At 36.2% G+C, this 27,500-nt stretch overlaps 1 protein-coding gene across 8 annotated transcripts in view; it reads right to left on the bottom strand.

Moving 5' to 3' along the window:
- LOC106867596 (adhesion G protein-coupled receptor G6) overlaps positions 1-27,500 on the bottom strand; it is a 342,347-nt gene that overhangs the window by 51,270 nt on the left and 263,577 nt on the right. For 3 of the 8 annotated variants that reach the window (XM_089353872.1, XM_089353873.1, XM_089353874.1), the window contains 4 exons: positions 26,794-26,882; positions 24,296-24,916; positions 18,882-19,136; positions 17,231-17,467 (listed from right to left, as the gene is read on the bottom strand). In XM_089353872.1, the coding sequence (XP_089209998.1) occupies positions 17,231-17,467; positions 18,882-19,136; positions 24,296-24,916; positions 26,794-26,869 (1,189 nt within the window). In that variant the 5' untranslated portion in view covers positions 26,870-26,882. Of the gene's footprint in view, positions 1-15,973; positions 17,468-18,881; positions 19,137-24,295; positions 24,917-26,793 lie in introns of all 8 variants that reach the window. The other 5 variants (XM_089353870.1, XM_089353868.1, XM_089353871.1 and 2 more) reach the window with 3 other exon arrangements.

The following is a 27,500-nucleotide window of genomic DNA, read 5'->3' as shown; positions in this document are numbered from 1 at the left end:
CTGTAATAGGAACTTCATAAGCAGTCAGACATTCTAGATTGTACTTATACAAAGATCCGACCCTGTCATACAGCTAAACTAGTACAAGTCGGTTGGTTGGATGGACATATGGATATCTGTTGAGTTACCTCCCACATGCATTGATAAAAAGGGCACGGCATCAAGGAAATTTTGCAGTTATTGATAACAAATCTAGAGATCACATATATACTCCCTCATAGCGTCATTTAAAGACTGGTTTTGTGAGAGGGAGAATGTAGAATATTCTTTTCTAAGAAGTATCTATAATCGACTTATTCGTCTTTAAAAAGATCCAGTGGGATTTTAGCTAAAATTCGTGAATATAGATGTTATAAAGCTTCAATGCACCTTATTTCTTCTAATCACTCAATATTAAATAGGAGTTTCATTGATGAGGCGCATCTCTTTGCGTCAGGTGGAATGATACCGTATATAGCGAGTACATGTTTTGTTTTTACTTGATTACAGTGAGAAAGTATGAAACATACAGTCAGTATTTTCTGTAAGAATTGAACTCAGGAGAGTCAGTAGGGAGTTGTTTTTATCTTTTATCTTTTACTTGTTTCAGTCATTAGATTGCGGCCATGCTGGGGCACCACCTTGAGGAATTTTAGTCGAACGAATCGACTCCTTTTCTTGTTCTTATTGTGCATTCATATCCGCTGTGATTGAGAAAATCTATGCTTAAACAATTTTCAACCATGACTGTGCAGTCTTTTTCTATAACTAGGGCTATATAATCCCATGTGTCTTTCTTTTTACAAGATAGTATGGAGTGGTTTGAGAGAAATTTGGCTGCTATTTCTTGTTGCTCGGACGTTGACTTAAATGTCCTTTCTTTGGCTCGTTTCACCAATGTTAATGACACAGCAATGGAATATAAACATACATACATACATACATACAGAGCCATATATACAGACGTGTAATCTTATCACAAACGCACCTACTCATATGATATTCACACATTCGCAAGCATACACAACACACACACGCACACGCACGCACGCACACACACACACACACACACACACACACACACACACACACACACACACACACACACACACACACACACACACACACACACACACACACACACACACACACGGGACTGAAAAACAAAAAGCACGTTTCATTAAATGAGACACGAGATATTGTAAAGTTGATATGGGAAGTATATGCCTGTGCACTTTGCAACTACCATTACCACGACGACTACGACTGTTCTCTTTTGACTATATATCAAACATATTCTGTAACAGCAAGAGCTGTGTCTTTTTAATTAGAAGCAGAAAACACGATATATATATATATATATATATATATATATATATATATATATATATATATATATATATATATATATATATATATATATATGTGTGTGTGTATATATATATATCTTAGTTACTTTTTTCCCCTTATTTTTCAATATGCTTGGATGATAGTTTATGAAAAATAGAAGCATAAAGTAAATGAAAGTAAGCTTCAATCAAGAATGGAAACTCTTTTCGAATTCGACACGGTTGGTACCTTATTTATTATTCGCAGAACCCTCACAAAAAAACAAAACAAAACAAAAAAAAAGCAAAAAACAAACAAAAAAAACCCCAATAAATAAAGCCTGGATACCATAAAGTATCTAGATAAATTCGCTGGGTTTCATCAGAAATTACATACATACATACATACATACATAATAGATACATACATACATGCATACATACATACATATGTACACACACACACACTCACACACGTGCGCGCGCACACGCACACACGCATATTTGTGCTCTTTAGCACTGTACGCCTACAAGAGAAGCTTTCTCATGACGATCACGGAAGTCCTGACTCTCGATGATACATGATGTTATTCTGAAGCAATATTGTTTCTATCGTTAATAACACTAGATCATGAGTTCGATTCCCGGCCTGAGCGGTGCGTCGTGTTGTTGAGCAAAACACTTCGTTTCACGTTGCTCCAGTCCACTCAGCTGTAATTGAGTCACCCTGCAGCGGATTAACATTCCAATCAAGGGTAATGTTGGCCTGTTCGCCAAGCCAGCGGGGTGGCATCATTCGAAAGCTAAAACGATGCAAAGCGCATTGTGACCAAGGATGTATAACAAGAGTCGATAGTCTGATCTATCTATCTATCTATCTATCTATCTATCTATCTATCTATCTATCTGTCTGTCTGTCTGTCTGTCTGTCTATCTATCTATCTGTATATGTATGTATGTACTAGACAGGGCATAAATAATGCTCATTACATATTTTCTTTATTGTAGTAAATTTGACTTACAGCTATTTCCAGTAGTCATTGTATGTTCCTTGTTGATAGGTTTACTCAATCAGCCCATTGAACTTATAAATTATTTTGCCCGGATTGGTAATCCCTCACTATTAATTAATTAACTAATTATATGTCATTCTTCAGTTTTATTTCAAGATTTCTTGCTAATAGAGAAAGAGTCGGTTTCTAACCTAGATCCAAGGGGTCCTTCATTGGAATTTCAATATGAACAACAGGATATGTAGGCATGTATGTATGTATGTATGTATGTATGTATGTATGTATGTATGTATGTATGTATGTATGTATGTGTGCAGGTTTGTATGTTTTGTTTTATGTACGTATTCTCATGCATATAGTTGCATAGACATGCTCATATAAATTTAAATGATAAACTGGAAAGTTTTACAGATTTTTATGTATGTATGTATGTATGTATGTATGTGTGTGTGTGTGTGTGTATATATATTATATGTGTATGTATGTATGTATATATTTTGATGTTTTTATATGAGTGTGTACGTGTGTGTGTGTGAGTTTATGTATGTATGCATTTATGCGTGTGTGCAAAATCCAACATTTTCGACAACTGAAGTCGTCCTTTATTGAGAATAGTTGGCTACATTGTGAAATGACTTACACCAACAACTTACAGTTGCACCCTCGTGAACAGTTATCATTTCTGAATTAGGCACATTATCTAAAAATTGTAGGGAAAAGTAAAACGAGGTTATGTAACGTTTAAGCTTTCCTCATGGGGAATAGTAACTCTTGCGGTATTTAATTACATCTCTTCATGTTCTGATTTCGAATCCTTCCAAAGATAATTTTGCCTTTTTATCTTTCTAGGATCGACAAAATATGAAGTAATTATGAATAAGGTAATTATCTTTTACATGTTTCTGTCAGTGGACTGCGGCCATGCTGGGCACCACTTTGAAAGGTTTTAAGTGAACAAATCGACCCTAGGATTTATTTTTTTAAAGTCTGGCACTTTAAAAAAAAAATGAAGAAATGAGAAGAGAAATGGAGAAGATCTCTTTTCCTGAACCGCAGAAGTTACTGGGACGTAAAGAAGCCAACGTAAACAAGTAGTGTGTGTGTACGTGTATGTGAGTGGGGGTGGTGGGGGTGAGTATAGATATAAAGATGACACACACAAACACTCATACACACATATACGACACATTTCTACACATTTTCCGTCTATCAAATCCACTCACCAGGCATTGGTCGGCCCGGAGCTATAGTAGAGGATACCTATCCAAGGTGCCGCGCTATAGGAAAGGACCTAAAATCACGTGGCAACAAAGGGAGCTTCTTAACCATACAGCCATGCCTACACCAATATTAATTAGCAACACATGTTGAAGTGAAATGGCTTCAGTTAGGGAGGAATCCTGAATCGCTATACGACCCACGCCATGAGTCAATGATCAACTCTCTACGCGTTCACTCAGCCTGACAAACGTCTCTCAAACTACACCTTATACTTTGAAATAAAGGACATATTGGATAACATGATCCTAGATACATTATGCATGAAAAATACACATACACATATAGTCATGGCTGCAACACCTTTGATGATAAGCCTATTTCATCATGTCATATATGGGGCTACACAACAACAGTAACTGCAATAGAATCAAAAATCCTAACAACAACAACAACAACAACGGTGACGATATCAGCGTCTCGCATTATATTGTCTTTCAATATTAACGGAAACAAAGGCGGTGAGCTGGCAAATTGTTAGAACAGCGGGCAAAATGCTTAGCGGCATTTCATTCGTCGTTACATTCTGAGTTCAAATTCCGCCGTGGTTGACTTTACCGGTCACACTTCGGGGTCGATAAAATAAGAACCAGTTGAGTACTGAGGTCGATGTAATCGACTTATCTTTCGCCATAATTTGAAAGAAATGTTAACAAAAACTAGGCCGCGAAATAACAGAAACAACGCGCCGGACAAAAATGCTTAGTGGCATTTCTTCCGGATCTTTACTTTCTGAGTTGAAATTCCGCCGAGGTTGACTTTGCTTTTCTTTCGGGTCGACAAAATAAGTACCAGTTGAGCACTATGGTCGATATAATCGACTTGCTCCTTCCCACCAAAATTGCAGGCATTGTGCCTATAGTAGAAAGAATATTAGCAATAAACACGGGCTGCAAATTGGCGGAATCCTTAGACCGTCAGACAAAATGCTTTGTGGTATTTAAGTACAACTCTTTACCTTCCTTCTCCAAATCCTGTGGTCCCATCATTGATGTCAAGTTATTAGCAACTCTTCTGATAACCTCCTCATTCATCCCTCAAGTTCCTTATTCTATATTCATTACCTTCTTACATAGAAGCCCTCTCCCTACTCCGTACGTCATATCAACTGAATACACTCATGCCATAACTTCAATCCAACCTTCGATATCCAAAATATTTGGGGATTACTTACGTAGATTATGTTTATTTTAAAACATACAACAAAACCTCCCGAAACTCGAAACCCATAATTATGTATTGCCCTAGATTTAATTTGACTTCCAATGAAAGCAATCAAACAATACATATTTGTTATAATACAAACAACTAAAGCACCTAGAAAGCAAAAATCCTTTAACAAATTCATCCCTACGAGAATGAAGGACAACTGAGATCAATGAGACCACAAGATATTAAAGATTAACAACGACAAGCATATCAAACATATTTCCATCATCAGCTACCAAACGGATATCACTATAGTTTCGACACCTGAATAGTACTGTTCAACAGCGGTATCAACAGCGTTAAAAACATAAACGCTGCTTGGGGATTAATAAACAAGTAGCAGGAGCGAAACATTTGCTGATGCATCCATTACGTCTAGCGAACATAAAATTATCATCCATTCTCAATGATTTAATTTTACTTTTTTGTGCTTCTGACGTCAATAACACAATTAATCAAATATTGGGTTCAATCTTATCGATTAAACTCACCCATCCCAATCTGCCTAAGTTAGAAATCAATATTAACAGAAATGAAAAGAGATCAACTGGCAGCGATACAGTACTGGATTAAATGTTTAGTTTTCATCTCTCAACTACCTAGGTTCAAATTTCGCCTTAGTTCAGTTTTACTCTCACCTCTACGGTTTCAAAAAGTGAGTACCAGTAATATATTGAGCACTATTCATTTGGCTGGACACTACCACTTCAACTTTGTGACCTTGTACCAACAAACAATATTACGATAATGTAAGAAAGCAACATCAGAAGGACCAGAAAGTGTTAAGAAAAGATAGTATCAATCGAATCCCCTTTGTTATATCATTGGTATTATTTTATTGAACGTGGAAAGCAAAGGCAAAATCCCGTGAGATTTGAACTCAGAACATAGGGCTTAACACTGCAGAACATTTTGTCCGGTACTTTACCACACTGTAACTCTAATACTCACCAGCTGTAATAAATATATCTTCATTTAGTGCAAGACAGCACAGTTTCGAGGAAGAGTGTAGTTTTGGAATGGAAGGATATAATCGATTAAGTCACTCAAACGGTCCCACCACCTCCAATAAATAAATGAATATAAGCCAAAAGAAAATAATTATAATTTCTAAGAAAGTCACAACTTCGTGGCGAATGAATAGTGAAAGAAATTAATTCCAGTATTTGAATGTAACGTATAACACCCACAGAATGATGGATAAAAAAAGTTGACTCGGTGAGTTTCGACAGTGACGTAACTAAATACCGTAAATGTATGTAATATGCTGTTCTACAGGATTTGCCAATCTAGAACCCTGAGGATGAATAAAAATAATGGAACTTATAGTAGCTATAACTAGTTGCTGATAAATTACAGTGCATTATGATATTTGTAATAGTTGTCTTAAGTGCACTGGTAGCTAAAGAGAAAATATTACGTTATCTACAATAAGGTTTTCACACTGGATTCTATAATATCTATTTCTCGCCATCTCAAATATCCTTGATGTTGACTTTTGATGTTTTCTCAATATAAAACAACAACCAGAAGTAACTGTCTCCTTCTGACAACTCAATTTAGATGAATGCTGCTAAAAGTACGTGTTGCACTTCCAATATACTTTAGCTTCTGCTTCTCACTAACAAGTTAGAATACTCCAAAAAAAACGAGAGAATCATTATGTGTCTATCCACTCAACTAAAGATAGCAGCCCAATCTCCTCAAATCACATCTTATCTTCTTAAAGAAAGAAGAATGTAGACGATGATATGGAAAAAGATGGTTACAATAACATCATAACATGCTATTATTCAGTTTCTTCTGACAATTATTAGAATTGAGTGACTCTTTATTGTGATCTAGTCACTTCATATGTGGTATGTAGGCTATTACTAGTTCTTATATTCCAAGCAACACCGCAATCTTATCATTTACGTAAAATTATTAGGAAGCCTTATGTTAAGTCCTTCCTCATTCATCCCTTAAGATATACATCCTAAATCTATGCCTGTTGCCTTCTCAAATAGAAGCTTCTCTCTGATCAATACATCAAATCAACTAAATAGATTCTAGTTATATCTTCAATATGATCTTCTATATCTAAAACATTTGTAATTCACTTACATTCCGTTTGTTCTAATATATATTCTATGGACTACTGATCATATAAATCAGGAATATCATTCATTCTCACTAATTTAATCTTAAGAATGGGGTCACAAAATTACAGGGTAGGGAATGAATTTGTGCGACGTGAATACCATTCTAAATGATATTTCATTAGTGACGTAACGAAAGCAAAATGGTTATATCTAGGAATCGAGTCGGCGTCGAAGAATTCGTTCACCGCGAATTTACCTCAGATTTTTCAGTGCTTACTGAATCACATCGTTATTAAAGGGATCATCTTGAAAGTTCTCTAACTTCTAGATGTTTTTCCTGAAAATAACCACCCAAAGGATCTGTTGGTTTAAGCAGAACTTTACTTTGAGATAGTCATATTTGATTAGCTTTCAGTTTGGTATTTCTTAGGTTCACATTTCTATGGTTGACTTCTCTTAGTTTTCTTTATCTACCTTACAGAAAAAAACAGGGCTGCGAATTGGCTGAAATGCTAAAGTCCTCAGACCAAATGACTTTTACTCTAGAATCAACTGGTGTGATCGATTTTGTCACTCACTCTTCCAAGGTCGATGCATTTCATTGGACGTCGATTCAATCGACTATGTCCTTCTCCGGCACGACAAACTTTGGTCTTGCGACTTAGTACAAGAATCAATATAGTATTAAACCTCATACATTTTGACAAACCTCAAAATAGGAAAGGTTTCTATCATGTAAAATCAATTCCGTCATGCACTTATCCACCCACTCACTCCCTCTCGCCTCCTCTTATGATTTATGCCTGGTGTCCTTATACAGAGATTGCGGAAAGTGGAATAAAGTAGATTAAGAAGAGCCTACTCGGATATTGCTTATGTTACTTCCTGGCCAGTAACTGTTCGCATACCAAATATGACAATATTTGATAGTGGGGAGAAAGAATAACTACATCCTAAGTAAAGAAATAAAATAAAACCATCGACTGTTCACAGTTGTTCAACTGCATCGACCCATATAATGTGCTAGTAGAGATTCTTATGTATAACATTCTGATAATGATTACAAAGAACCAATTCAACACAGAAATATAAACTATCGGATATTGTTTAAAGGAAAAACATAGCATTAAACAGTAGAGGGATAAATCTCAGCTTGGATAGAAGACCAGTATGTGGCAAGTAATATGCCCTGGAGGTCTACTGTCTGCTTCTTGTATTTGGGTAGACCAAAACAGGCAGAATTAATTGCTTCCGCCGTTTCATTACCACAGCTTGGGAGGAATACTCCAAGAATTAGGCTCATAGTAATTGCTAACTATCAGAATTAAGGTGATGAGAATTATAACTACCTATTATATCTCCTTCATAAATAAATGATCTTATGATCACAAAAAAAATCTGTATTAGATTAGGAAGGTGTTATATAATTCTTTTTTCTAAAGCATTAGATATTTCTATAGGTCGGTCACTATCGATTGGCATCCGCGAATACAGAGGCTGACGCCTATCTTTGGGATCTACAGATCTTAACGAATGAAGGAAAACTTTACTTTGACAAGTACATGGCACATAGGGCCCTCATTTTTATATCTGCTGTAGTCGTTGTCATAATGTACATCTAGGCAAGGCACTTAACTACTTTATTTAGTTTTAAAATTCACTCCTGCAATACATTTGTTCCCATTTAATTATAGTAGGGGAATAATTTGAAGGTGATCTGGTTTCTCTTACGAATAGTTTGAGTGGCTGTCGAGAGGCTCCCACTTTGGCTTAATGATTATTTAGTTTTATCTTTTATCTTTTAATTGTTTCTGTCATTAGACTGAGGCCATGCTGGGGCACCGCCTTGAAGAATTTTAGTGGAATGAATCGGCCCCAGTACTTTTTTTTAAAGTCTGGTACTTATTTTACCTGTGTCTTTTGTCGAACCGCTAAGTTATGGGGGTTTAAACACACCAACGACGGTTGTCAAGCGATGGGGGTGCGGCAAACACAAACACACACACATACGACGGGATTCTTTCAGTTTCCATCTACCAAATCTACTCACAAGGCTTTGGTCGGCCCGCGGTATAGTAGAAGAGACTTGCCCAAGGTACCACACAGTGGGATTTAACCTGGAACTGTGTAGTTAGGAAGCAAACTTCTTATCACACAGCCACACCTATAGGTATCTGGTTGTCTGGAAAAGTTAATGTAGCGTCAAGAGAAAGACCTGCCTCTTGTGTAAACCTCTTAGTTTTATGATTTATTGGGGCAGAATTCCAGCAGAGGAATACAAGGATCTCTTTGATTAAACAAATGATCGATTCTGTTACGGAGTGGAGAGAAATATTGAAATAAATCTATCGCAATATAATATTGATATTTATTTCCCCATTTCAAACTAATAAATTGTAAAGCTGACCTTGTATTTAGGTCAAACATATATGTTGATAATGTAAAGTTTCTAACGCAGCTTGTTACCAGTTGTAGAAAATAGTGTCCTAAAAGCGAATTATTATAAAATTATTGTAAAATAAATACCAACATTCTTGGTATAACTAACTAAGTAACTTCAATTATCAGTGATGAGAAAAAAAAAATCATTATTTTAATGATTGACTAAAGTAAAGGAACTTTGGAATTTTAATAAATTAAAATTAATTACTAACAGAATGCAGTGGGGAGTTTGATCTTCGGCAGCATGGTAATAATTCTGAATGTAACTGGACGTGATCAATAAATTATAGTCCAAATGTAAAATTTACAAAGATTTTCTTAAGCAATTATAATAAACTGATTGTATTCTACGTTGTGGGATTAAGTGAAGGAATTGTCAACTGATTTGCTGTGGCGAACAGCTCGAACAACGCCTTGGAATACGGTTTCATTCTCAGTTTTGAAATTTAAGGACTTAACATAAAGAACTCACTGAAAGACTGAACTACGAGTATTAACGGCTTGCTGGTGCCTTTTTTATGCTTTTGTTACGAACGCTTCATGTACTATAAAATCCTGCTGTAACTTTTTAGAAAACATGATATCAGCAATGCATGTCGATAATGAAAACGAACGCGTGTGATTGATCCAGCCGTGATGTAGCAGTTTTATATCTTTATTAAATACGATGATACAACTCAACTGAGAGTACAACCGTCTGGTGAGGAAACATCGGTATTTGTTATATAGCCTGAGGGTATGGACGACCGAATCGATAAAGTGCTGGACATCTTATTTGAGAGTTCAAAAATTTGTATTCTGTGTTCGAGTTCAAGACAATTGTTTCATAATGGTTTATTCCATTTAGTTCTAAGTATAGACCAAACTGGAAATAGTGGCTCCACTTTAACGTTATTGAGCTGCAAATCTTCGTATAGATAAAGCTACATGCGACATGGCGCAGTGTCTAGGAATAAATTTACCTCAGTTGTACAAACTTGAAAAAAGGACTAACATTCCTCCCACCCCACGACCACAACAGCCATCCGACTAATTGACATGAAATCCCTCCCCAACACACATCAACTGATTACAGAACATTTGTGGTCTAGACAGCTTGCCTGGACTACAAATGTGCTTTGTCTACTCTACTTGTTTCTATAGCTACTTCAATACCCGTTGTTACTCGGAGTGTGCTGATAAGTACTTAGATACTCCCATTTCGCTTGTTTCTCCTCTTCATCCATATTGTGTTTACCCACCGTGTACTCTTACTAAGCACTTAACCCAGTCTTTCTTCCTCGGACCGTCATTCCTCTGGAATTCTCTTTCTGCTTATGTTTTTTTGCTTTTAGAGTCGTTGACCAGCAACTATTTAAGAGAATGATTGACTGAGTTGGCCTCAGCAGTTTTGAAGGCCTGCGAATGCCTTGGTTACAACCCTTTCCTCCAGACTAAACCAATACAAAATAATAAAAAACGATCGTGGAATTCCACCTAGGGAAACTATGTAAGTCATATAGCTTACATCAGTCAACAGTGGGCATAGTTACGGTTAGTTGTGAAACAATTGAGTGCTAGAAATATACCAAAATATCTAATCATGGGCCTGCATACAATTACTTATTTTCCTGTATTATGCTCACTAGGATAGTTATATTGATTCAGTCAGACACGTACACAGTCTCATATTTATGAGAGTTGGGAGAGAAGAAATTATGAGACGATTATTCCTGTAACAAGGAGTATAAGTGATGTAAATAAAGCGAAGTTGCTTTAACCGAGGAATCGCTACAATCACGTGTTCTTGTCTCGTTAGGAGCTTGTCTGTATTCGGTAGTACTGAGATGCTGACCTCATTGAATAGTATTGAATTGTTAGTTATAGAATTGGAATATGAGAAGGGTTCTTGGATTCCTGAGAGTTTAGCAATATTCTCACAACTCACCATAGCCGAAAGGAGGAACCTCTACGCAATCGATTCACCTGCTAGAAATAGCAGCCAAATTTTCCTAGAATAGCACCCTGATATCTTTAAAAAAAGAAGAGAGAACACTGGACAAAATAGTAACAGATATACAGAATAAAGGAATTGTCACGACTGGAATGCTTTTGATCATAGATGTGCTCGATCGAGACTAGTCATCATTAACAACAATAAGAACTATTGACGTAGTGTTTTATAACATTATAATGATAATCTCTAATTGCACAGATTCCTGACCCCAGATAAATTTGAAATTGAAATCTGATCAATAAATGACTATTTTATCTACATGGATTTGTAACATTGGTTTCAGATTTTAGCACAAAGTCAAAAATTTGGCGGGGGGTGGGGTGGGGTGTATGTCGAATACATAGACTCCAGTACTTAACTGGTACTTACTTTATTGACCCTGAAAGGGAATTTGGACTCAGAATGTAAAGACAGACAAAATGGCACTAAACATTTCGCCCGTTGCGTTAACGATTCTGTAAGCTCACCACCTTACATGGACCTATAATATTAATTAACAGTCTAAGGCGGCGAGCTGGTAGAATCGTTACAACGCCGGGCAAACTGCTTAGCGGCATTTCGTCCGTCTTCACGTTCTCAGTTTAAATTTCACCGAGGTCGACTTTGCCTCTCATCCTTTTGGAGTCCGTAAAATAAGAACACTGGGGTCGATGTAATCGACTTTTTCCTCACTCGAAAATACTGGCTTTGAGGCAAAATTTGAAACCAATATTAATAAACAGTCTTAAGCAACATCTGTTTGCACTCCCTAAAATAAAGGACTTTTGTGACTAAAATAAACAGATAATTGACATTCAGGATATGATAGTTGATGTATATGCTCTGGAACCTTTTATATATGGAATGCAATAATGTATACATTATATTGTGTATAGTATTTGAACTAGTAACTACACCAAATATGACTGGTCTGAACATTCGGTGGAGAAGATTAAGTTGTTTATATATCTCATGTTTCTGCATTCAAGTTGTATCGAGGACGGCAAAATAATTACTTGTAATACATTGCAGATAAGTGGATTCTCTGTATCGCCATTTTAAATTCAGCGTTCTATTGTTCCAACTTTAATTCCAACTGAAGGCTCAGCTGACATTTTCTTCCCTATCAGACTGATAAACTCAATGCTAACAATACAGTGGTGCCGGTTAAAACAACCACAGTGCTTATCTTTCAAAATTTTACGTTCAGAATCTTATGTTCAGCAAAATGGAAAAATATTCATAATTGTTGGTATAATATCTAATGTATTTTAGACAACTAGTTATAGAACAATCGTGTCTATTGTAGCTGTTTCTCTCACCTAATGTGAGAAATAGGTATCATAGTTATTGTATATGCTATTAGGTATAGACTAGCGTCGTATTCAGGGAGATGAGGTTGAGTGGATTTCCTGTAATCTTTTAACTGGTGGGCTAATTTGAAATGATCATGCACTCGTATATAATTTACACTCGTTATGTTGTCACAAAAGACAAAATGTTAAAAACTAACCCCAGGCTGCTATAACTGAACAGTAAAAAACAATTCACGATAGCTGACACTTATTACCAAATTCATGATCAAATTAAGATCAGGAACTACAGATGTCTACTTCCTACGTAATAGTCTCATATAATCTACTGAGCGTTCCCCTCTGATGCTGGTGTTTAAATGTAACGTAAAATATTATCTATAGCAGACTTAAGGCGGCGAGCTGACAGAATCGTTAGTACGCCAGGCGAAATGCTTAGCGGTATTTCGTCATAATATTCTGAGTTCAAATTCCACCGAGGTCGACTTTGCCTTTCATCCTTTCGGGGTCGATAGATTAAGTACCAGTTTCTCCGGAAATGAAGCTGGGTTTAGTGAGTAGCTAGCAATTCTTGCTACTATAATTATCCAAAGACGAATCGGTATGTCGTACAACACGGAATGTCGTACAACACGGAATGTCGTACAACACGGAATGTCGTACAACACGAAAGAAAAAAGGGTTGGAAATGAAGACGTAGGCAACTTTTCTCGCTTCAGAAACATTTCCTTTTGCACCGTTTTTGTAGTTATTATTTTGTCCAGCAAACTCATAATCAAAGACGTTCCACCTATACCAGACATATCTTACATCTAATGTACATTTTTTCTTACTCTTTTACACGTTTCAGTCATTTGATTGCAGCTATGCTGGAGAATCGCCTTTAGTCAAAGAAATCGAACCCAGGACTTATTCTTTATAAGTCTAGTACTTATTCTAGCGGTCTTTTTCGACGAACCGCTAAGTTACAGGGACATAAACACACTAACATCGGTTGTTAAGCGACGGTAGAGAGGTGAGGGCACACAGACACAAATACACACACACACACACACACACACACACACACATACACACACACATACACGACGGGCTTCTTTCAGTTTCCGTCTACCAAATCCACTCAGAAGGCTTTGGCCGGCCCGAAGCTATAGTGGAAGACACTTGCCCGTGATCTGAAAACGAACTGGCTGCTATTTCTAATAGGTCGAATTACAACATCAAGGTTCCAGCTCTTTGTCATCACCTGCATCATAAATGTCTCTGTTGAAGCCCCGGATGTCAAAATATTGCAGTGAGTCAACGAAGGGGGTCCTCTACGCGGCCATTTGATCAACTAAAATCATATCATGCCATCTTAAAAAGGTAACGTATACGTTGGAGAATGTAGCACTAAATATAGAAAAAAGATGGGATGGGCATAACAGGACAGCCTTTAATTATAAGATTGATGGGACAAAATTGATTTGAGGTAAAACGGTAAGAACAGGCTGCATTCCTAATAAATAAACTATATAGAATATATGATTATACAAAAGTTGCAGTTTTTATTAAAACCGATGTGTGGGTCTTACGAAGAGCAACTTAGAATTTAAAGAAGAATGAACTAATAAAGATGTGCTAAGATCATTTTCATTTTTCTATACATACATACATACATACATACATACATACATACATACATACATATATATATGCGTATATATATGCATGTATATATATGTATATATATATGCATATATGTATATGTATCTATATACATATATATACATGTATATATATGCATATATATGTATATATATGCATATACATATATATATGCATATATATGTGTGTATATATATAAGCATATATATATGTATATACATATATAAGCATATATATATATATATATATATATATATATATATATATATATATATATATATATATATATATATATATATATATATATATATATATATAAGCATATATATACATATGTATATATATATATAAGCATATATGTATATATATATGTAAGCATATAAAGGAGATTTCAGCCATAATCGGCTTCGCTTGACCTCGGACTCACGGCTTCCATACACTCTCTGTTGCTCTCCTATTCGACCATATATCGAAACGTTGTTTCGCCAAGTTATAGTGGAAGCGAGTCTGTTAGTGCTATTTAATCCCATACCCCTGATAATCGTTAATAATATTTGAATTTGTTTCAAAGAATTAGAACAGACCACCCATTTCGGTTCTGACTATACATGCCGTGACTTTGAGTCAGGATTATAACGAGGAACGAGGGTGTAACTAATACTAGTCTACAATATTTGGGCTACTCCTAATTTTTCACAGATCAAGGTCAAGGATTGAATCATTAGATTCTACACTTTCAACACTCCCTAGTGTAGTCACCCAACTCGCCCATTCTGGAGTTAAACACCACCAATAAATGTTTGATTAATTTCAGGTTAAAAAGTAGTTAAACAGAAAGATAAACGTTAACTTTTGCAGTATTTACATCAAAGAAGCGGAAACTAATGTAAAGAAGATGACACAAATAGTTTACCTAAATCTACAAACCGATGGAGAAAATATCACCTAACTATGTATAGGGGCTAGCAAACTTATGATACGCTACTGAAACCATTCCCGGACGGCCTCATGAGCAGTACAGAACAGAAGTCCAAAAGACGTCTAATTTAATTTCATTCGTGCTCTCTTTCCAAATCTACACCGTCAAATGATTTATTCTGAGTGTTCATTAATATTTAGTTGGTTTAACTTTTGGAAACTGTATCGTTTTAATTGTATCGATACCGAATAGATCCTGGGTGAGCTGAAATCATGGTCGTTCATTATCGGGAATAAATGTTCTTTCTGCGGATTATGACATCCAAAATTATTTTAAGTGCAAAGCTAGAAATATATGTTCTTATATATGATTGCTGAATTCATAAGCTCAATAGTGTGTTATCTATTTTCTACGGGGAAAAAATTGACCGCAAAAGACATTTCCAAAAAGAAATTTCCTTACCACCATTAAATACCAGGTGCTAAACCATAGAAGTTTACGAAGCAATTAGTCAAATTGTAGAATGACTTGTGATAACTAGAGTTTGTATTAAATTCCACCTAATAATTGTACCGTGAAAAGTAAATTTGTGAGAAATATGTGAAAATTTGAGAAGAAAACTGTTTAGTTTTGCAAAAAAGCATTTCGATGTTATTGTGAAATCCATTAAAAGAAAAAAAAAAAAAATCAGAACCTCAAAGCGTTATATAATTTCCCCTGACAGCCAATAGGATAGGAGATGATTAAAGCAGCAGCGTGGGGAAAGCGTACTAACAAATTTCTTACCTTCAAAGGAAAGCATGCATGTACAGTTAAATCCACCATCGGTAGTTCCTCGACAAGTTCCACCGTTAAGACACGGGTTTGAAAGACAAGGATTTACAGTTTCGCAATGTTCACCTGTAAAATCTGGCAAACACTGACAAACGCCGTTGTTTTTACAAAACCCGCCATTATAACATGTTGTATTATGGCATGTTATTTCTTCCTGACAATAAAGACCAGTAAAGTTTTCCAAACAAACACATACGGGTTGCTTGTAAATTACCAAACACTGACCACCGTTTAAGCAAATATCTTTATGACAGGCTAGTTCTATTTCACACATTTTCCCTACATAACCCTTTGGACATGAACAGGTATAGCTTCCACCACTCAGTTTTGAACAGGTACCTCCATTGTAACAACTATTTATTGTACATGGATCCCACTCATCACAGTGGGTTCCTGAATACACCCCTGCGCATCGGCACTTGTAACCTGCAGGTGTATCAAATGCCAGATGACACGTGCCATTATTCTTGCAAGGGGAAAATTGGCAACCAGATGCGTCCAACTCACAGAGGTCCCCTGTGTAACCGGCTTTACATTTACAGCGGTAAGCAATGTCCGATAACCTGACACAACCTGACGATTTATTGGACGGACATGTTGCCGAAATGCACGGGTCCCATAACTGGCATTGGTCCCCTATAGAACCATTCACGCACAGGCACTTGTACGTGTCGTTATCGTTCATGATACAGGTTCCACCGTTTTTGCAGGGTTTCAAAAGATGACATAAATCTCTCCTTTGACACTCTCCTCCAATAAAACCAGGTTTACATAAACAATGCTTTCCTGTAATATTGCTGATATGACATGTTCCTCCATTTTTACAATTGATAGCAATACAGGGATCGAGGTAAGAACAATTCCTACCCTTATATTTCGTTGGACATTTGCATTTATAGGAGTTTTTCTGTGTGGGAATACAAATTCCATTATTATGACAAGGGTTATATAAGCTACAAAAATTAAACACATCACACAGTGGTCCAGTGTAACCAGATTTACATTGACATTTAAAATCCTTTTCGGTAACTGCTATACACTTTCCATTTTTGCAAGGTTTCAAACCACATGGGTCCAATGAGTCACACGTTTCACCGGAGTATCCTGGAGAGCAATCGCACTGAAAAGTGGCATTAGAACGTATTCTACACGCGGCGCCATTTTGGCAAGGAATAGATGTGCATGGATTTGAGAACTCGCAAAACTCACCAACATATCCATCAGGACATTTACACTTGAATTCGTTGTGGGACGTCATCTTACAAGTGCCGTTGTTCAAGCAGACTTTGTGAGCACATGTATCTTCATCCTCACATGTTTTACCTCGCCAGCCTCGAGTACAGTAGCAGGTGAAATTATTTGCTTGCGAAACACACGTTCCCCCATGGGCACATGGAGAGCGAATTAAACATTGGTCGAATTTGTCACAGTCCGGGCGCATATCAACTAGAAGGAAAGATGAAAAGAGAACAGTATAAGCATCATGTATATTATAATAAAATTGTTTTAAATATTATGTATTAATATAATATATTATATTATATTAATATAGTATGTTAAATATAATGTATTAATATAATATATTGATATTTTACTATTAAAAAAAGAAAGCCTCCCTGATTATTAAATATGGATAAAGATAATATTACAGAATAGAATGTTTTGTTTTGCACTGTTTGACGAATGAATATTTAATTTACAATAATTTATTTAATAGTCATTTACGGGGAGTTAATGAGTGCTTCAAGGTAACGACTGAGTTGCAAGATTGCTGGCTCGTGATGGGGCTTTTATCACCACAGATCTTATGAAATTTCTCTGACAAACACATTTAATCTTTAATGTCCTTGTCTACGTAACTGTAAAATAGGTTGTTAGCAAGTTGTTGCTCAACCTGTTTGATATAACAGACAATTCCTTCTCACATCACACTTGTGAAAAAGATCATATTAGATAATGCAGTCTCAGAAAACTATTTGAAAATACTCGATTGCCATCACTAAAATTCTTTAAATTACAGGGCTCTTTTAAGAGAACTAAACAACTACAACAACAAAGGTTAATATTATTCATTCGGTTTATCATTGTGTGATAGAGTATTTTGTTAGATTTGCTGTATGGAAAAAAACAATCTTAGTGTGGGTAAAATGAAGTCCAGCTAGTTTTCCATTATTATTGTGAACAGAACACTAAAGACTATTGTTTTGTTACTCATTAACTCCACTATGTGCGAGAGGTCAAGCAATGCCAAGATTTCATTATGGAAGTCACAGTAAATCAATTATGATCCAAAGGAGAAAACAGTAAACAAAATAAGATTTTGAATGCTGTTGGTCAACTCTAACTGAACAAGCCAATAATCAAAGGCGTTCTAGACGTGATCTTTCCCTCTTTTCCCATAGATATTGTATCCTTGCCTTCATTATCCAATGTCATCTTTTAAGACAATATGTTGTGATTTGACACACACTTAGCTGTTATTTCTAGTAAGTGGAGTGATCACGTCGAGGTTTCTTTCTCGGTTTGTAGAAGACCAAATCAGTAAAAAAGGACAACCAGCTGAATGATCAGCAGTTCGTCTCTTCTGCACTGTGTTGGTAATCAAAATATTTCTCTCGCATCAACTCACTTCAGTTCGCTCTAAGTAGGCACAAGAAAATAATAAATTTCATCGCTGTAGGAAGAAGTATTGTGAAATTGACGAGTTTTTCATTGACTTGCAAAGCATTGTGCAAATTCCCCTCTTAAGTAAACAGATCAGCCTCTTAGAACGAATATTTGTCTTCCATTCACTGGAGCTATACTGAAAATGGAGATCTGAGAAATGGTGTGTAATATGTTCGAAGTAAAAGCAACTCACCTGCTTGTCGCCATTGACTGAATGGACTAATTTCACTGAAGAATATAGATTGCACTCTGTAGAAATAGACATCATTGCCACTGTCACGTAACGGCGTATTGTAGCAGTGTTCGGTGCCACCGGAAACGGTGTTACGATGGTGGTATTTTTCGTTTCGAATTTCAATGTTGTATGTATAATTAAGCTTGTGTACCGGGTTCTTCCAGCATATCTGCGATGTTTTCCCTTTCGTAATTGTACAAAAGGTTTTTAATTCTGCAACAGACGTTAAAAGAAGTGTTGTTGAAATATATATGCACAAGGTTATATTTCTATGTTGGTTATTACCGCTTAATGTTTGTTTTAATAGTAGTATTTTTACGACACAGATTATAAGCACACTCCCCACATACTTATACACACACACAGTGACTTGTATTCAAGTTCATAGTTTTCCACACACACACATACACACACGCACACACACGCACACACACGCACACGCACACACACACACACACACACACACACACACACACACACACACACACACACACACACACACACACAAATATATATATATATATATATTCAAGCATACACAAATATAACCATACAAATATATATATAGGTGAGTGTTTTACTGATTTTATTGCCCTCGGTACTTCATTTTATATATCATGGAAGGAAGAAAGAAAATGTCGACCAGAGCGGGAGCTGAACTCGGAACTTAAAGGATCGTAAATGAAAATAATACGGCATTTTATTCGACATTCTAACAACCTACTGCTTTGAACTTCTGCTGACTCTTTCGCCACAACTGTCTCTCACCCCTTCCTCCTGCATCTTGTAGCTCACCTGCGACGGATCGGCGTCCCATCCAGGTGGGGAACTTATACGCCAATGAAACCGGGAAATCGGCTCTTATGAGACAGGCATGGCTCGAGAAAGAACAAACAACAACATATATATACGCGCGTTAAGTTGAGAAACGGTGACGAGTGAAAATTTTGTAAATATATGCTGAAGCTTATATTTACAGAATTTTCAATCGTCACCGTTTCTTAACTTAACGCGCATATATATATATATATATATATATATATATATATATATAAATAATACATTTCTAAATCTCTCAGAGAGATTTATACAGTAGTAACACGATAAAGTGGTATGCTGTCAACTTAATGTGACAGTCCCATGAAAGGGAACAATACTACTGCTATTTAGCCCTAGGAAGCAGCACCGCTTCCTGTCGGCCTTGACACATTTCCTGTGTCCTTATGTTTACAAAGAGAGAGAGATAAGCATCTCCACCTAGTAGGTTGTTAGAATGTCGAATAAAATGCCTTATTATATTAATTTACGATCCTTTAAGTTCCGAGTTCAGATCCCTCTCTGGCTTAGCTGGGTGGAGGTGCTTATCTCCCCCTTTGTAAACATAAGGACACAGGAAATGTGTCAAGGCCGACAGGAAGTGGTGCTGCTTCCTAGGGCTAGATAGCAGTAGTATTATTTCCTTTCATGGGACTGTCACATTAAGTTGACAGCATACCACCACTTTTTATATATATATATATGTATATATATATATATAAAGAAGGAAAGGCAGTGACCATAACTCTTCAACAACAGCCTCCAAGACTGGGTATGGGGTGGATAGAAAGGAGGAAGTAACCATTACTCATGGACTGCTACTGTACGAAGAAGCTAACCCAATTACTGTCAGAGTGGAAATCCATCTCGAATCCTTTCGAGGGTGAGCTCCGGTAATGGAAAAAGAGGTCATTATACGATGTATTTGGATACGAGTTAACAGAGTAGAGAATACGTAGCAGCTCGAACTCCCACAAAATAGGAGCCAAATCACCCTACAAACATACCATACTGTCTCAAACACAACATTGTACTGGACTATGGAATCTGTATGGCTGGAGCTCCTTTGGTTCCAGTTCTTCTCACTGGGGTTTGCCTTGGAGCAAAAAAAACAGCAACAGTTGTTTGTAAACCGTATTGTGGATTTAGTCTAAGTTTACTTTTATTATTTGTCTTTTTTGTTGTTACATCTTTAGTGATGGTCCTTTGGAAGGACATAGCTAGGCTCGTCAAATGGTGAAAGGAGGTGACTCACGATGCAAAGACAATGCTTGTAAACTACTTAATAAAATTGCTTCTTGCTAATTGGCGCTATTTCTCGAAAGAGACGAATACTTAACAAACGTCGGGATATGACTCACTGATTAATATAGTAAACTAAGACATACTATTACGCATATATATATACATATATAAATTATACACAAACACATATATATATGCATGTGTATATATTTATATATATACGAGTATATAGAGTAAAGACCCCTTCCGGTCATGAATAACTATGGGATTGCACCTGGAAAGTTCTCGGTCCAGGAATCGAACTATCTACCTCATGATTGTGAGCCATACGCTCTAAGCACTGAGCCACACACCTTCACACACACACGCACACACACACACACACACACACACACACACACACACACACACACACACACACACACACACACACATTATACGTATGTAATATGTTTATATAAGATATATATGCATCACTTAATGATTGAGGTATTCGGCTCATGGCCGTAAGCTTGTGAGTTCGATTCCAGGTGGCGCGCTGAGTCTTTGAGTATGACACTATTTTTCACGCTGTTCCTATACACTCAGATGGCAAAAATGAGTTGTACCTGTAATTGAAATGCCAGTGATGTAACATTCTGTATCAGGCAGAATCACTGTGAGAACTACGTTTGAGGTACGCGTGTCTGTGGAGTGCTTAGCCGCCATGCATGGGCCTTCCATTGATCAACTGGAACGCTCGTTGTTGTAACCAACAGTATCAGTATGCATATATATATATATATATATATATATATATATATATATATATATATATATATATATATATATATATATATACATATATACATATATACACACACACACATATATATATATACATATATATATATCGTATATAACCATATAACATATAAATAGATATTATATAAATATATATATTACATATTTATATTATACACACACATATATATATACACATACCCGTATATACAATAACATGTATATATATATTCTTTTATTCCTTTATTTGTTTCATTCATTTGACTGCGGCCATGCTGGAGCACCGCCTTTAGTCGAGCAAATCGACCCCAGAACTTATTCTTTGTAAGCCTAGTACTTATTCTATCGGCTCCTTTTGCCGAACCGCTAACTTACGGGGACGTAAACACACCAACATCAGTAGTCAAGCGATGCTGGGGGGACAGACACAAACACATACATACATGCATATATATATATATATATATATATACATACATATATATATACATACATATGTATGTATATATATATATACATACATATATATATACATACATATGTATGTATATATATATATATATATATATATACATACATACATACATACATACATACATACATACATACAAACATATATATATATATATATATATATACATACAGGTGGATGTCGGTATGCACATACCTGTACGTATATATGCATATACTCATTTACTATTTGTATATATATATATATATATATATATATATATATATATACATATATATATATATATATATATATATATATATATATATATATATATATATATATATATATATATATATATATATATATATATATATATATATATATATATATATATACATACATACATACATACATACATACATACATACATACATACATACAAACATATATATATGTATATATATATATATATATATATATATATATATATATATACATACAGGTGGATGTCGGTTTGCACATACCTGTACGTATATATACATATACTCATTTACTATTTGTATATATATATATATATATATATATATATATATATATATATATATATATATATATATATATATACATATATATAAATATATACATAAATGTATATACTCTTTACTCTTTTACTTGTTTCAGTCATTTGACTGTGGCCATGCTAAGTTACGTGGACGTAAACACACCAGCATCGGTTGTCAAGCGATAGTGGGTGGTTGGGACAAACATGGACAAGCAAATATATACATATATATACGACAGTCTTCTTTCAGCTTCCGTCTACCAAATCCACTCACAAGACTTTGGCCAGCTCAAGGCTATAGTAGAAGACATTTGCCTAAGATGCCACGCAGTGGAACTGGACTTGGAACCATGTGGTTGGGAAGCAAGCTTCTTGCCACACAGCCTCGCCTTCGCCTATATCTTGTGTAGGTATGTATTTTGTACACACACAGAGACACATACACATGTACGTATCTAGATAGATGGATAGATAGCGAGGGAGAGAAAGAGAAGCGAAAGAGAGAATGCGTGTGTGTGTGTGTGTGTGTGTGTGTGTGTGTGTGTGTGTGTGTGTGTGTGTGTGTGTGTGTGTGTGTGTGAGTGTGTTTGTGTTAAAGAGAGAGAGAGAGAGAGAGAGAGAGAGAGAGTACGAAGAAATATCCCATAAAACTTGTACGGAACAGCTGCAGCCCCAATCCCACCCCATTCCAACTTCTTCCTAGTTGATAATGTAGAATATCTGATAAATGACGAGGAGAACATTGAGAAGTGACACTTCAGTTAATAGATAAGTGGTTAAATGAAGCCACTCTTCACTTTTATCAACATTAATAATTATATTAGTAGTATCAGAAGTATGGGTAGTAGTGGTAGTGTTGGTAGTGATGGTGGCGGTGATGCGGTGCTATAATGGTGGTGGTGTGGTACTGATCTTAGTACTGTTGTGACTTGCAGTGAAGTTTCTATTGTTGTTTAACCCCGAGTTAGCCATGATCGAAAAACAAAATAGAAGACCTCATGATTAAAGTCAAAAGCATTCCATTTATGGCCATCTCTTGTTTTTGTTGATGATATAGACAAATTTCATACACACACACACACACACACACACACACACACACACACACACACACACACACACACACACACACACACACACACACACACACACACACACACACACACAAACACAGAGGATAGGAAGAAACGAGGTAAGAGAGATGGACGTTTTCCCTATTAATATCTGTAATCAATTGCTCATTCTCTCCCGCAACTGGGCCTTAATCTTTGAGGATAAGGGATAAAATTAGAAAGGTTTCATGACCTCTACTGACCGACCCGAAGTCATCTGTGTGTATGTGTGTGTGTATGTGTGTAAGTATGTGTGTGTATGTGTGTGCGTGTGTGTATGTTTGTGCGTGTACATATATGTAATATGAGTGCAACGGTTATAGCACAGCTAATGAACTATAACTGAGTCATGACTACTACTTTCCCGAAAACAGTTTTGTGAATAGTTTCGTTTGCTCACCTGGTAGACCGACAATTTTGATATTAACTAATGCCCATGCCGCCTTTGGCGGCAAGCCGTTATCTGATACCTTCACCGTGAAGTTGATATCCTTGAGATCAAGCCGTAACGTATCATTGAGTTGAAGGCGACCGCTGTGTTTATCTAAAGATAGAATTGGATATTTTTGTTCTAGTATCTCGTAAGTAATCTGTCTATTATAGTCTTCTTTGGAATCATCGGTGGCGTTTAAATAGCCGATGATCTTGCCAGGGTTTTCAAACTGAAAGACTAAGAAAGAATATAAAGATTTTGAAAATTGTGGCGCTTCTTTGTTGTTTTCAACAACATCAACCAAAAGCTGACGATTTCGAAAAGTGTTTCCATTGAAAGCTGCTCGTATATTCAATGCGAACTGATGACCAACAGGTTTGTCTATAGCTGTCATTGTACTGATTTCACCAGAGTGTTTATTAATCATGAAATATTCATTCGTCAGTTCCCCCTGAGTGAACAGCTGGTAAGATACAGCTTTCTCTTTGGTGTCATTGTTATACCCTACTACCTTTCTCACAAACACACCAGCCACCGCACGTCTGTAAATCCTTGCGTTTGGTGTAACTCCATATATGTCTTGGACGGCTGGAAAAGATTGAAATAAGGAAATAAACGTTAGTTTTGAAATATATATAAATTAAAAATAATGATTTGTCAAACGAGAAAGCTTACACAGACAAGAACACACATGAAATGTTTACATACACGTATATATAAGCTCACAAAATTGCTCACAAACACACACACACACGCATCCCTCCCTCCCTCCCTCCCTCCCTCCATCCATCCATCCAGAATTCGCAATTTAAAGAGGTTGCAGGTGCACAAGAATATGTGACGTGTGATTCAATAAATTGATTGGTAGTGACTGTTTCATCTGCAGTTGTGTCTAGCCATTGGCTTTTCTGTGAGAAACTCTTCTCTACCCCAATAGGTTTAAGTTTACGTTCTGTTGGGTGCCTCCACACTCTCCTTATCAGTGAACTGGTTTAGTCACCGATCACTCAACCATGAAACAGGTAGTATGGGACTACATGGTACCTGTGGCAGATAAAACCGAGCCTGAGACACACACACACACGCACATACACACACACGCACATACACACACGTAAATACACACCATGTAAACACACAGCAAGCAAACACATACATACATTCATGCGCGCACGCACACACACACACATTCATTTATTGTTTCCATTTGAAGACAACGCTAATTTTGTTTATTTCGATTCCACGTGAAGTGTTTCCCTCTCTTCTGCTTTCTCCCCTTTCTCCCATCTCAGAAAACTAATGTGAAACAGTAATTTAAGTATATGAAGGAGAATCGTCTCAAGTGAAATATAGACCTAAATTATTGTGCTCAGGTAACTCTCTTAATATTTACACATTTCAACTAAATTCCCATTAGCATGTTTAACAATTTATCAATCTTACATAGATACACCCGCACACATATTCATACTTACACATACAGACACAGTCACACTATCATTGTTATAATCATCAACCTTGATCGGAAAAACGTAGGCTTTCCTTTTCATTTCACCACCCTGAAATATTCGAAATCATCTTTTGAGGTAGGTTGTTCCTTCAGATAATGGGTAGAAAATAATGTACTAACTTTTAGTGAGCTTCCTTTATATACAACGGCTATCGATAAGTTACATAATAAGGTCACGTGGACCTCATTTTGATTGCTAGTGTTAATACACCGTCTTATGTGACACCGCCACTTTGTCCTTGCGTACCTTTGACAGAATTCACTTTATTGCAATTATTCGGACCAGATCTCTTTTTTTCCCGGGCCAACCACATTTTCACCCATTTCCTCAAAGACTAACTCAGAGATCTTTAAACTGAACATCAGCTAGATTAGTTTCACTAGTCTGGGAGGGCCCGCAAAGTGCATGGGTAATGCCCTACCTTTTTAAATTAAATTATCCTTAGACTTACCCCACCCCCACTCAAATAAAACAAAATGCAATTATGATATCAGTGATGACAAGTGTTATGCTGTTTACATCTATCCGCGTTTCTGTCACTTATGAATATATGCAGCAGCAAAAATTGCAACAGGTAGGTGCAGATAAGTCAACCAGCATTGATAAGATGCTATGTTACTTGGTGTGCAAATAAATATACGTACCACATACATAGTACATAAAATCATACATACATGCATACATACAAACACACACACATGCGCGCGCATACACACGTATGTATGTATGTATGTAAATATGCATGAGTATATGACCACATACACACACACACACACGCATATGTAAATGAATATCTATTCCGATTCATTTGAATAGTTTTGTTTTTTTTGCTTGAACATACATATATAAATTGAATGATTATTCACACACACACTGACACACAGGCATACACTCACAGCACAGAGGCACAAACGTTATGAAAAAAACAAACAAAAAACTGAAAACCTAACTTACCTATTGTTGCCACCGTATAAACACTGAGCAAATAGAGGCTGGAATAGAGCAACTGCCTGGTAATCCGGTGATTCATTTTGACAGCCAATCTGATAGGAAAAAAGAACATTTTTACATCCAGCTACATTCGTTGGTAAACGTACAGTTTCAAAGAGAGTTGCAAAAACAGATAGACACATGTGGTAAACAGAACTCCTTCCAACCGTTCGAAGATCAATTAACAGATGTCTCGATGGTTGCTGGTTTGAACTCAATCGAACTTGGGTTCGCTCAAAATATTTCAAAGTTAGAGGATGTTTAATCATACTGTAGTAAATTAGACATCGTCTTTTCTTTTTTCTTTGTTATGTCAAATAATAGTGAAAACAACTTGGTCGTGAGAAAATCTTTTTTTCTTTTTACGACGGTGGTGAATGGTACGTTATTCCTCTGAAGAATTGAAATAACCGTAACTTCCATAGCTTGGTTCGATGAAATCGGGAGTGATGGTCGTATATGTACCTTTTTTTCTGTTTATATATTTTAAATAATATTTGTTTTCCTGCCTCAGTCGACAGAAACGGGATATCTTATTCACTGACTGTCTCTTTCTCCAACTGGATTCTTTTACTCATTCTATCTCAAGTGCTTTTTGCTAGTAGATGTTTTTGCTCCGACTGAATCGAGCTTTATAAGAAAACGTATCTTATGTTAACTGGTAGTGGGTG

This window comes from Octopus bimaculoides, chromosome 6 (genome assembly GCF_046866305.1).
Source record: "Octopus bimaculoides isolate indiv1 chromosome 6, ASM4686630v1, whole genome shotgun sequence".
NCBI lineage: Eukaryota > Metazoa > Mollusca > Cephalopoda > Octopoda > Octopodidae > Octopus > Octopus bimaculoides.
The sequence above is the reverse complement of the archived record's forward strand: the minus strand, read 5'-3'. Positions and strand labels throughout refer to the sequence as shown.